The sequence below is a fragment of the Acomys russatus genome, chromosome 15 (assembly GCF_903995435.1).
Source record: "Acomys russatus chromosome 15, mAcoRus1.1, whole genome shotgun sequence".
In the NCBI taxonomy this organism is placed as follows: domain Eukaryota; kingdom Metazoa; phylum Chordata; class Mammalia; order Rodentia; family Muridae; genus Acomys; species Acomys russatus.
Genome location: NC_067151.1, coordinates 15,357,336 through 15,371,041, shown reverse-complemented (window position 1 = coordinate 15,371,041; position 13,706 = coordinate 15,357,336). Strand labels below are relative to the sequence as shown.

At 43.3% G+C, this 13,706-nt stretch overlaps 1 protein-coding gene across 1 annotated transcript; it reads right to left on the bottom strand.

Annotated features, from left to right (window-relative positions):
- Nucleotides 1-12,920, bottom strand: LOC127199174 (zinc finger protein 345-like). Its single transcript, XM_051157066.1, has 4 exons — nucleotides 12,770-12,920; nucleotides 3,217-3,343; nucleotides 2,609-2,704; nucleotides 1-2,368 (listed from the first exon to the last, which is right to left on the bottom strand). Exons 1-4 carry the CDS (start codon nucleotides 12,770-12,772, stop codon nucleotides 207-209), a joined length of 2,388 nt encoding a protein of 795 aa, XP_051013023.1. The 5' UTR covers nucleotides 12,773-12,920; the 3' UTR covers nucleotides 1-206.
- Nucleotides 12,921-13,706: the final 786 nt, after the last annotated feature.

Below are 13,706 nucleotides of genomic sequence, written 5' to 3'. Positions count from 1 at the left end.
AAAAAAAAAAAAACATTATTATTCAATTAAACGAGAATGTGATTCTGAAAATCCAGTAAGGTATTGCAACCGAAAGAATTATCTTTTAAATAATCAAGCAAATTACACATTTTAAAATTAAATCCATCTCGTGGAGCCGGGTGCGATGGCACAAGCCTTTAAAATAAATCCATCTGTGTATGTTAACTGGTTTTAACTGAATAAACTCACATATATTGGAGAAACTTTGTGTCTTGGAAGCAGCTGCCTAACGGAGTGCACTGGTGCTCAGCAAGGTGGGAACTGCACCTAAAGGTGCTATCGCATTCTTTACATTTGTAGGGCTTCTCTCCTGTGTGAATCCTCTGGTGTCGGTTAAAGCTTGATCTCTGAGTAAAAGCCTTGCCGCAATCTTTACAACAAAAGGGCTTGTCCCCAGTATGAACTCTCTGATGCTGAGTAAGGCTTGATCTTTGATTAAATGCCCTACCACAATCTTGACAGTGGTAAGGCTTCTCTCCTGTATGAATTCTCTGGTGTTGAATCAGAAGTAAATTACGGCTGAAAGCTTTGTCACAATCTTGACACTTGTAGGGCTTCTCTCCAGTATGAATCCTCTGGTGCCGAGTAAAGCTTGATCTCTGAGTAAAAGCCTTGCCGCAGTGCTTACAATGATAGGGCTTATCTCCAGTGTGAACTCTCTGGTGTTGAGTAAGGCTTGACCTCTGCTTAAAAGCTTTGCCACAGTCTTTACAGTGGTAAGCCTTCTCTCCAGTGTGAATTTTCTGGTGTTGAGTAAGGAAGAAAACACGGTTAAAGGCTTTGCCACATTCATTACATTTATTGGGTTTCTCCCCAGTATGACCTCTCTGGTGTAAGCTGAGGCTTGATCTTTGATTAAAAGCTTTGCCACAATCTTTACAAGAATAGGGCTTTTCTCCGGTATGAATTCTCTGGTGTTGAGTAAGGCTTGACTTTTTATTAAAAGATTTGCCACAGTCTTTACAATGGTAGGGCCTCTCTCCAGTATGGATTCTCTGGTGTTGAGTAAGGAGTGAATTACGGTTGAAGGCTTTGCCACATTCTTTGCATTTGTACGGCTTTTCTCCAGTATGAACCCTCTGGTGCAAGCTAAGGCTTGATCTTTGATGAAAAGATTTGCCACAGTCTTTACAATGATAGGGCCTCTCTCCAGTATGAATTCTCTGGTGCTGAGTCACAGTGGATCTTTGATTAAAGGCTTTGCCACAAAATTTACAGCAGTAGGGCTTCTTTCCAGCATGAATGCTCTGGTGCTGTGTAAGGAGTGACTTATGGTAGAAGGCTTTGCCGCATTCTTTGCATTTGTGGTGTTTGACTCCAGAGTGAATCCTGTGATGTTGCCTAAGGCTTGAACAATAGGTAAAGGCTTTGCCGCATTCCTTACATTTGTAGGGCTTCTCTCCAGCATGGCTTCTAGTAAGGCTTGAGCTTTGATTGAAAGCTGGGTTGCAATCCATATCCTTGGAAATTTGATCTTGAATATGGATATACTGGTGGATAATGAGTTCTGAGTATTGATGAAAGGCTGTGTCACATTTGTAACATTTGTACAGGTTCTTTGGAAAATGAACAGACTGATGATTGGCAGGATCTGACTCGTGGGTTAAGTCACTATTACCTTCATTGCACTGATAGACTGTCTCTCCAATATACGTGCCCTGGTGATTACTTAAGGTAGGTTCCTCAGGAAAGGCCTTTCTATTTTCTTTACATATATACTGAATTTCCAAAATATCTGTATTTGAATTTTGGTTAGGTGACACTGGATGTGTGAAGACCCTGCCATATTTATGAAAACTCTGCGTTTTGGCACATGAAAGACCTATTTGTTGATTATATTCTGATGAATTTTTCATGATGGCATTTTCAAATTGATTACATTTCGAAATTTTTTCTTCATTTTTAAGTTCCTCGCCTACAAAAATGTTTGAGTGAAAGCTTAACCCAAAGCTACATTTGAAATTGTTGAAGTCATTAACTGAAGAACAGACTAAACCCCTCTGTGTATTTCCCAAATTATCTTTAAAAGAAGAGGCATGTTTCAAAAATGGATTCTGTTGTTTACTGAAAGAAGCACACGGCTCTTCATAAGTAACTGACACAAGCTGAGGGTTTTCTTGATCTCTCCTGGGAGTAGAGCTTTTGCTATGAGCAGTTGTCACAAAGTGGTCACGCCCACTGTAACAGCTTTTCTGAACTTCACTCTCCTCTACCGTTTCCCTTTCTTCTCTGAAGAACAAACTGGCAAAACCACAATTCCCACAACTTCCATTCATGAGTTCCTGGAAGGAATATTTCATGTTCTGCTCTGGTGAAAAGTCATCTTGGCTATGATGAGGAAACATAGCTGAAAGAAAGCAAGAAGAAATCATTTCACTCACCAGACTCTGGTGAATGTAACTTATAAAACTAGTGTCTAAAATTATGTGGAGCCTAGCACATCAGCAAACAGCAGAAAGGGGAATCTCTGGCCTTCAGTGCTTCAGTAACACTGACCACAGTGACTCTGGAAGAGATGAAGTACTCCTTCTTGTTTATAAATACTGGTCTCTCGTCGGTGTGCTCTGCGTCATTCCCTCCTACTTACCTGGGAACAAGATCACTGTCTTTTGCCTGTTTATATTCCAGGGCTCTTTCCTTTGCTCCAGACAGGTAACCAGGTATGGCTTAGACACAGCAAGCCCTGGTTATTGGAAGACAGAACATGACACTTATTTGGTTTTCCTCATAACTACTAAGATATCTGACCTAGACTACTGTTCAGTAGGAAAGAAGCTACATAAGAGATATATAACAATATTCTAGAACATTGTTTCCATACACACACACACACACACACACACACACACACACACACACACACACATCCATCCCTATAGTAATACATATGCAATTCATAGGTTCTGAGGCTTACTTTTGTGTACTACCAAATCACAGCTAAAAGAGGAATAATTGAACTTTAAAATATAAATTATAATATTTTATGCCTCTTGGCTGCTATAATTACCACTAATTTTAATTTGAGGTCAAGGATAAAGATTTAAAAATAGTAATATTTATTATCTATTCAAATTCAATGCCCCCGTATCTCCCCTGTAAACAGAGGCTTCTAAGACATATTCAGCAATGCAAAAAAAAAAAAAAAAAAGTGAATTTTAATCCAAATTAGGAATTCTGTAGAGAGGTTATACTTACCCAAGAAGACCAGGTTCTTATAGTTTTCCAGCATCACGTCTTTATACAGATTCTGCTGCTCGGCATTCAGGCATTCCCATTCCTCTCCAGAGAAGTCGATGGCCACATCCTTGAAGGTCAGCGGTTCCTGGAATGAAAGTACGTAGCACAATGGTCATGTGGTCATTGGTTTGGTTCTTATCTAACTCCGGATGAAATGAGTTAGGAGGACTACTTTTGTACAGTAAGTGGTCTTGACTAGTCACTGACATGTTTTAACATAGTGATATTAGCTAATGTATTACCTAACCTTGAGCAAAGATGACACGAAATCCACAGAAGTGGGACAAATAATAAACTTTTATGGAAAACTAAATGTAAAGGCATAAACATGAGTACTTATATTTTCAGCTCTATATTAATGTAAGATAATGTATGTCTATTTTTCAGGTGAAAAGGACATACTGAGAAAGGTACTTTTCAAACCATGTATAACCATAAATGGGAAGTATTAAAATATAATTTCCTATTAGAATTGTACTTTTGTGACTTTTTGAAACATTGCTACCTGATTTGGGGGGGATGGGGTTCAGACCTGGGGCTTTGTATGAGCTGGGAAAGTGATCTAGTACTAAGCTACATGCCAGCTCTAAATTCAGATATTCTAATTTAGTAGGTCAAAGCTGGGAGCAGATTTCTCACAAGGCAGCAAGTTCACTAGTAACACCAATGTTAGTGGGCCAAAAAAGAAAATACTGAACAACAATCAGGCAGATACTAAGGGAATCTTAGTGGAGGTGGATTTGGAAGCAGCTTACGGAATTTGCATTTTTATTGTAAAGCAGTACAGAAACTATCCAGTCTGAACATTTTAAGTATACTGTCACTGAGTTTTTCATACACTGATGCATAAAACCCCAAAATAATCCATGAGATCAGGAATAGTTTTTCCTCTTCTATGACATTTTGTCGAGTATCTATAAATGTTAACACCAGGGTTTGAATAAAATTCTAGCTGATCTAGAATTCATATGATAGGAACACAAAAACCAAAATAAAGTATATTCAGAGTAATTGAAAAGAGTACTGGACATCTAAACAGGAAAGCAGAAAAAAAATAACATTTCTATTTTATGTGCCAGGCTATGTCAGTTATTGTGGCTGTGTTATGACAAAATACCCCATAGAAGCAAATTAAGAGAAAGACATTTTAATATATTAAGTATACATAATGATTGCATTTTCATATATGTATATATGTATTTAGATTATATTCGCCCTCCCAAACCTGCCAATCTTCTTCCTACCCAGTCCCCTTCTACCTCCTCCTCCTCTTCCTCCCTCTTCCTCTTCTTCCTAGTAAGTGTCTTCAATTGCCCAAAAACTATGCTTATACCCACAGGTTAGTGCTGCTGTCTGCTTCCAGTTTGCTCTGATGGGCATTTTAATGGATGCTAGGGCCATCCCAGAAGATACATCTTAGACCCTCAAGACAGTTGAGGTTGCTTAAAGTCTTCACAGAGGAAGCTAAGCCTAGTCCAGAAGAGGACTCGGAGAAGCCAGGCTGGCCTGGTGATAAAATCTCACTCACAGGATAAAAGTTGTTTTAATGCATATTTATTTATGTTTTGTATGTGTGTGCGTACGCGTGCACACGCACGCACACACTCTGTATTCACACATACCAGAAGAGAGAATCAGATCTCATTACAGATAGTTGTGAGCCACCACGTGGTTGCTGGAAATTGAACTCAGGACCTCTCCAAGAGCAGCCAGTGCTCTTAACTGCTGAGCCATCTCTCTAGCCCAAGATATATAATTTATGTACATTAAAAACATCCAAGTTCCTTAGTTGGGTGGTAGTGACACACACCTTTAATCCCACCAGCACTTGGGAGGCATAGGCAGGTGGATCTCTGTGAGCCTGAGGCCAGCCTGGTCTACAAAGCAAGTCCAAGACAGTCAAAGCCACACAGAGAAACCCTGTCCTGAAAAATAAAATTTAAAAACCACATCCAAGTTTCTTCCAGAAAAGTTCTACCTCCAAAACTATAGAAGTGCAGAGGGCAATCACCATGTCCTTCACTCTGTTGGCTACCCTCCCTCTCTCACTGTTGTCAGGTGGCCACCAGCTCTTCCTCCACCATCAGCCCAAGGGTCACAAAATGAAGGGGGGAGGGAAGAACGGAGTGTCAGGATAAAGCAGATGCAGAGTCCAAAGCTCTACAAGTTAGAAAAGAGTGCCAATAAGCTAGCTCTGAGTGATACTTAGACGTGCTAATTTTAGCTTGCATTTCCAGAGCCCCAGTGCACTAAGAGCTTTGTTGTGAAAGTGAGGGAAGAAAGCGCTTTTCTGTGAAGGGAATAGGACACTCCAGCTAAGGACGGGGCCAGCATTTTCTGTTGGACACAGAAGTGACCCTAGTTTGCCCTATATTGTCAGCCACCCAAGTCTCCTGCACCATGTACCTCATGACCAATTTCTCCTCATGGTAATCCCACCCCCAGCAATTCTAGTTCAGTAATATACACAGGTGCTTTTGTCTAAGGTCTTCATTCCAGGCCTGCGGTCACGAAGCACTAAGAAACTGCAGCAAAGGCCACATGAGAAGATATCAAACCACAGAAAGCAATATGGGTGACTAAGACCAGCTGTTACCTTGTAACAGGCAGGTGCTTGTTATAATTACAGTGTAAACAAGAAGTACCTTAAAGACATTTCAAAAAGAAGCTGAGTAACAATAATGTGTGGTTTCCAAGTAATTGCTTTTTAAAATTTAGCCCATGATAAGAAATGTGTTTTAATACAGCATACCAGTATATGTCTATACACCCTTGAAAAAGTGAAATAAAAATTAAACCAAACAAAATTATATTTGCAAAGTGTGATACTACGCTATATATTTACATATGTAATATGTAATTAATTTAGTTATAATCAGAATTGATTCTGTCTACAATTAAAAGAATATTAATGACCAGCAGGATGACCAGCAGGTAAAGGCGCTTGCTACCAAGCCTGCCAGCTTGAGTTCAACACCAAGGACACACATGATAGAAAAAGAGGACTGACTCCCACAAGATGTCCTCTGACCATCATATATGTATTGTGGCACATACCTGTTCCATATATACACAAAATACATACATGTAATACAAAGGTTTAATTAAAAATTACTGAGTTAGAAAAACAATGCAACGGTTAGGCGCTGCCTCTTCTTCCTCTACTTGCTACAGTACTTAAGAACAAACTCACTAGGCCAGCTTATCTCCTCTCACATAATTTGAAATAGGCAATGTGACCATTTCCTGAGACACTTTCCCATTTGAAGAGCTCACTCTTGAATTTTCTAGATCCAGGGAGCCTCAAGGCGGATTTGATCCTACTGGCCAAGGAATGCTGTGTGCTTTTTAAGCCATACCTCTCCTTAATCTGTTTAATCTGTCTGTAATCTGCACCCTGAAGCCAACAGCCCCGTAAATTATGTTCTTAGGCGTCAATGTTTTCTGTTAATAGATATTAGTATGTTTGTTGAGGACATCTCTTCTCAACATTTATTTAGTGTTTTTACTCTGCTTTTTGTGTAATATTTATTCACGAAAAGGTGACAATTACAATTGAGGCAAGATTCCCAATGGTGCAAGTTTAACTCAATATCTAGGATGAAGCCTATAGCCTTTTTAAAAAATCAGTAATTATTATGTTATGAGGCAAGCTGAGGTACTGGAATACCCTTATTTCTAACCTTAAAATAAACGCACACACGTTACACAGCTGTAAAGGCGGGGTAAAATATGTACATACTGTTAGGTGCAAAGCTTCCCCCCGCCCCCCAAATGGCAGTGATGGTGATAATGTCCTAAATAGGACTTTAGCCAGGTAAAAAGAAGGGTTGTCATTGGTTAAACAAGCCTAAAGGTTTCTGTCCATCAGAAAAGCGCATCTCTTAAGGCAGCTTTTGTTCACCAGGAGCTTACCACAGAACAGCAGGTTTGTCAAGAAGACTCCCACACCCCATAAGGTGCCCCATCGTGTGGAGGAAGGATGCCCCTGCACTGATCCTGGTCATCTCTCTGACAAGTCTCTTGGTCTGCATGGGGACAGCCCAAACTGGGAACAGGAGATTCCTGTCACCACATCACTTACTAAGTCTCTCCTACATCCTGCTTGCGGTTGGTCTCTCAGCTCCCTCCAGGAGCCTGCTCTCTAACGGAGGCTAACCATTTGCCTCTCCTCCCTTCCCCTCCCCAAGTGCTGCCTGCTCTGTCTCTGTCCCACTCCTTGACTGGCTAGTCCTGCTGTTTCTGTTTCTCTCAGCTCCCGGAGCCTACTCTACAGCCTCCTGGACCTCTAACATTGGAACCCTCCCTCTGGCAAAGTTCTATTTGGTACCCATTTCCCTAAGCCTCTCCCCCACTTCCTCTTCATTCTGCTTGCTTCTGAAAGAGGTCTTCGTTGCTACCTGCTCCATCTCTCTTCTCCTGACTCTACGAATGCACTCTTCCTATACAGAATTAGACTTGCTGACTTCTCACCTGCCTCCTCTATCTGTTTTCTCCGCAGACTCAGAGATTCTATTAAAGCTTCACCATCCAGCCTAGCAGGCTTATCCTCTGAGAGGCTCTACCCAGAGACAGAACAAAACAGAAGCTGAGACTCACAGTCAAACATTGGGCAGAGCATAGGGAGCCTTGTGGAACAGTGAGGGGAAGGATAGAGGGACCTGGAGGGGACAGGAGCTCCACAAGAAGAGCAACAATGCCAACTAACCCGGGCTGGGGATGGGGTAGGGGATTTACAGAGACTGAGGCACCAAGCAAGGACCATGCATGGACTAGACCTAGGCCCCCTACACACACGTATAACTAGTGGGCAGCTTGGTCTTCATGTGGATCCCTAGAAAAGGAAGTGAGGGCTGTCTCTGACAAGGTCTCAGTTACACACTTTTCAATCACTTCCCCCTGGCAGGAATGCCTTACCAGGCCACTGTGTAAGAGGATGTGACGTGCTCAGTCCTAATGCCACTGGATGTGCTGGGGTAGGTTAGTGGGGGGAATCTCCTTTTCTGAGGGGTAGGGGTATGAGGATAGGGGAAGAGGGAGGGGGAAGGGGGACCAGGAGGAGAAGAGGGAGAGGGCTACAGTTGGGATGTAAAGTGAAGAAAGAAAGAAAGAAAGAAAGAAAGAAAGAAAGAAAGAAAGAAAGAAAAAAGAAAGAAAGAAAGAAAGGGAGGGAAAAGAAAAGAAATCCATACCGTCTTACTAGAAACAGCTTGGCCCCAGTTCAGACTAGATAATCCATCTCGGTGGTCAGAAAATGGCCAAATTCTCACAGACTGTGACAACATTTGCTGCCACACAAGCAAAAGAACTGAAAACCCCCTTTTCTCTAAGCTCTCTCCACTCTCAAAAATCTCACACTCAAGACTTTCTTTGCTTTATTCTTGCTCTAGTCCCTCCGGCTGATCACTGGATTTGGTCTAACAAAGATTCCAATGTCATTGAGGTATGGAAAACATTAAAAATTCTTAAGCTATTCTCCTAAAAAGCTGGCTCTGGAGTTACAGCCTGCTCTCTGCAAACCCAAGCACGATTGCTTAAATGCTTCTCCCAAAGTCTCTGTGTCCTGGGTCAGGCTGGCCACCTGACTGTGACAGGGAGAGGGAAAGCAAACACAACAGCCCAGGAAACCATGTACTTTCAAACAACTAAGAAGTAAATGATCCCCAATTGGATTGCTGCTGCTCAGCTCAGGCTCCTTCTCTTGGTTTTATTTAATTCTCTAAATACTTCCCTCTCTTATATCTCAAAAACTTTTGCAAAAGTACAAACTTTATCTCAAGATTTAGAAGTTCATTGGGTGTAGTTAAAAAAAAAAAAATCTGTAAAACCTGTAACAAAAGGTTAGCTAAAACCTGTAACAGAAAAGGTTGAGCCAGGCATGGTGGTCTGTCCTTTTAATCTCAGCACTGAGTGCTGTAAGAAACTGGACTGAGCAAGTCATGGGGAGCAAGCCAGTAAGCAGCACTCCTCCATTGCCTCTGCATCAGCTCCTGCCTCCAGGTTCCTGCCCTTTTGAGTTCCTGCCCTGACTTCCTCCAATGATGGACTAGGAGCTGGAAGTGTAAGCCAAAAAAACCTCTTTCCTCCCCAACTTGCTTTTTTGGCCATGGTGTTTTGTCACAGCAATAGACACCCTGACTAAGACAGGAGGCAACACCAGGCCTCCAAAATATGTTGGATTAGGATGGATTTTTGTATAATGATTTTTGTCCTGGGAATAAAAAAGTAACAAAAGAGAACAAAGCCATAATGAAGGCTTCTGGGAAGTAAGATTTTAAAACATGTTTGATGACTAAGGTTTATAAATTCCTAAGGCTACAAGGTCTGCTCAGGTTAACAGAACTGACTTAGACATGCGTGTCTAACCATGTGTGTCTTTGCTAACTTTTGTTCACCATCAGCCTCCTAAAATCTTTTTTAGATAAGGAACACGTTTAATGAATAAGGCTTACGAATTCCTAAGTTCATTCAGGCTAGCAAAAACTAACTTGAAGATGTCTAGCTAACTTCGTTAGGCTTTAGCTAGGGATAAACTGATATTCTATAAAAGTGCAGTGTGCAAGGACCAGGAACGCAAGGTCCTTAGTCTCTCTGTGAACTGGACTTGTGGTTTAAAGTTTTATTTTGATGCTAAAGCATCCTCAATTCAAATCTCCAATTCCAATTTTCAAGGCTTGAGTTTAACAGGGATAGAACCATAAAGTCCAACTTGTCAACTGCTAAAGATAATTAAGGCATGTAACTTAACATGTTACCTTATAAGTGATCGGTTTTCCAATGTGCTCTGAACTACGCTCATGGCCATACCAAGGATAAATGTAACTCATCTACAGGGACAGCCTTTAGCCTTCTGAACATGTTGTCATGGTTAAGCCTGTTTCAAGTAAAGTTTGTTTAAAATTGAGTATAGTTAATACATTCAATGACAGCCCACAACCAACCCCCCACCCCCACCCCTGACTCCAAGATCTGCTGAACTATGGCATTTAGGGTGCTTAATGAAAAAGGCAGGAATGCCAGCTCCTGGCCACAGCCCTAAGGTCTCCACCAAAGAAGATGGGCCAGTGGAGTTCAGCTGGGCACTGGGCAAAGAACTGCCCTTCGCCTCACCAGTCATTTGGACCCTGCCCAAACTGTGGACAAGCTGAGCACTGGAAAATCTACTGCCCTTCCTGCCTTGTCAAGGTAGGTCAGTCCCGAGGTACTGCCTCTTCAGGAAACTTACTTGGCTCTTCTGGGCCTGGAGGTCAAAGGCTGATGCTGTCCAGGGACCTATGGCCACAACACAGCCATCAAGATCACCATGGAGGAGCCGGGGCTGCCTGTCCAGGGAGCAGGTTAAGCTTTTATCATTCTTAATTGATACAGAGACTATTTGGTCTATATTTTCTATTCACATTTATCCGTTTCAGCTCTGTGATGACGTGGTGGTGGTGGTGAGCCCTGGCTTTATCAGACAATTCAGCTGAGCTCAGCCAGCCACTCTCCCTAGGCTAGCACTGCCAGATGAGTCCACTCAAACCTAGAAAGTCTGATTCACCTCACAAACATTTTGGCTTTACATAGCTTTGGGTACAAAAGTTGTACTTGTTGATTAAACAAGTTTTTTGTTTGGTTCATTCTGATTTTTCAAGATGGGGGTTTTTCTCTGTGTAGCCTTAACTGTCCTAGACTTGCTTTGTAGACCAGTCTGGCTGGCCTTGAACTCACAGTGATCAGCTTATCTCTGCCTCCCTGACTGCTGGGGTTAAAGGCAGATTATACAAATTTTAAAAACTTTCAGCCTGGTCTACAAAGCGAGTCCAGGACAGTCAAGGCTACACAGAGAGACCCTGTCTCAAAAAACCAAACCAAACCAAAACAAAATACTTTAAAAGGTTTAAATTATCTGAGTTGCTTAAATAAATAAATAAATTTTAAAAAATGGGTCTGAGGCCTAATTACCTGCCAGCTTGAATTGGTTTCATATGTAAAAAGCAGGCCTGGCTTCTTTGGGGTTTCCAGGTCTCCTGTTGAGAAAGGCAGGCTCACAAGACAGGTTTGCCCATCTGACAGGCTTCACGCTGAGAAAGGTAAACTCACAAAACAGATTTCCACGTTAAAGAAGGGCGGAAATGCCTTTTACTATTCCTTTATTTAAAGAACTTGCTTTTCAATGGCTGCTCTTCCTTAATCAACCACCTCAGTGGGCTGAGGCACTTGCAGCCACAGCTGACAAGCTAAGTTCAGTGCCTTGGATTCACATGACGGAAGAAAAGAAAGAACCTCTGCAAGTTGTCCCCTGACCTCATGGGACTGCCACTAGGAAGATAAACTAATGAAAAGGACGTAACAATAAAAACAAAAACAAAAAACAATGACACAAGAAAAGCTAGTGATTTTCAACAAGACAGGACACATGCCCATGAGCCTGTTACCTTCCACCCCAAGAAGGAAGCTGAGGCCCTTTTATTTCCAGAACCGGTTTACTGTACACTCTCCCCACGATTACTTGTCGGCCTAGATTCATTCTTACAAACATGCACCAAGGATCCAATTAAGCAACCAGAAGGCACAACCCCCCTCCCCACCCCACCCCCGCTGCATGCGAAGCGCCGCTGACAGAATATTTATCAGAAAGCTAAAGCGCCTTTCACGTAAGGGTATACCAAGAGGTTCCTCCTAGGCCCAAGACATCCAGAGGCCCCCCACTATCCTCACACCTCAGGCGGATAAGATGATTGAGCCCAGACACTGACAGCATTGGACGCTCCTAGACACCTGAGACATGGCAGCTAGTGTTGGCATCTCTGACACCCAGACCAAAAAAAAAGGGGGGGGGGGGGTAGGAAAGTGAGATGAGGATAGCCCCATCAATACGTGGGAAATGGGTATTAATATTATTTTTTTATGACGGGTGTTTGGGAATGTAATCATGAGATGCAAATTTAGGAATCTTCTGCCCATCGGAGAAGCGAGGCTACAGGAAGGGCGGGCAGGCATCTGGGTAAGAGATCCTGCCTCTGTATATTCGGATGGCTTGGGAGGAGGGGCCTGGCACCTCACCGAACACTTTGACTGCTCCTTTCAAATCCACACAAGAGCTGGGGTATGCTAGACGGTTCTGCTCATCCACCGCCGCACAATCCAGGCTGCTGGGCGAGCAACCAGACAGGGCAGCAGGTCTGACCCTGGGCCTTCGTCCACCAGCCCGGCTCCCCCGGGGGCGCAGAAACGGCCCGGGGATCTGCAGCAGAGGCTGCGTGGGGACACACGGCCCACCAACCCAGGACTCAATCTGGCCGAGCCTAGAGCCGGCTGCAGAAAGGCGGGGCCGCCATTAGCCTCCCTCCCCGCTGGCTCCCCTCAGCTCCACACAGCCTCCCTCCAGCCTCGCCCGCCGAGCCACGCACACAGTCACCAGCCGACTAGTGCGCTCCCCTCCGACCTCCCTTAGCGATCGCCGGCTGCAGCCGGTTCCCACCGGCTCCACACAGCTCCCCTCCAGCTTCATGGCGCCACGCACACTCACCATTGTGCCCTGACTTCCGCGGCGTCCGTGTCCTCCCGGTGGACGGTCCCACACCGGCCAGATGCAGAGCAGACAGATGCAGCAGGGCCAAGGGAAGCGTCCACACCGGAAGAGACCCAGCCAGAGGATTCCAAGATCCTGGACTTCAGAAACAAAACGTGAAAGCCCGCCCCTTCCACCGTTTCTAAACGTCTAATTGGAAGCTCTCACCGTCGTGCTGCTGATTGGATGACTTTCAGGTCCCGCCCCATCAGGTCCCAGCTCTACCCTCTGAAGCTGGAATGACAAGTTCTTGGTACAGTTGTAGTAAAGCCGACCCTAATGGGGACGTTAGCATTTACTATTGTACATGAGACCAACTTATCAATCATGTGTATGCATATTATTCTCAACGGAGAAGAATTTCGTAGCCATTATTTTTACCCTGAGCTCTGTTCTTGAATTCTAAATTTAAAAATGGGAAGCAATCCTCTGAATCAGCAGTATTCAGTATACAAAGGGGGAGTAGGCAACACACAAGTGTAATTTTTAAATTTTTCTAGTGTTGATACTAAAATTAAAACAGGAGGTATTGATCATAATAAAACCCAGAATATCCAAACTATTATCATTATGTGGAAATGTTACACACACACAACACACACACACACACACACACACACACACACACACACACACACACAATCGGCCATTATACTAAATTGTCAAAATTCATCGAGTCTTTAGCAGGTTTCAGTTCAGGTCAAACTCCTCTCTGAGAACTATGAATTTCCTGGCCGCAAGAAGGTGAGGGGCCTGAGAACCTCTCCCGTTTATGTCAGAGGTGAAGAAATACAATTCCCTGCAAATATTTCTCTTAGGTTCTAGTGAATGGGAGCAACAGTGTCCTAAAAGAGAGCAAGGGTCAAACCTGGAGGTGTTCAAAGGTAGGCACATG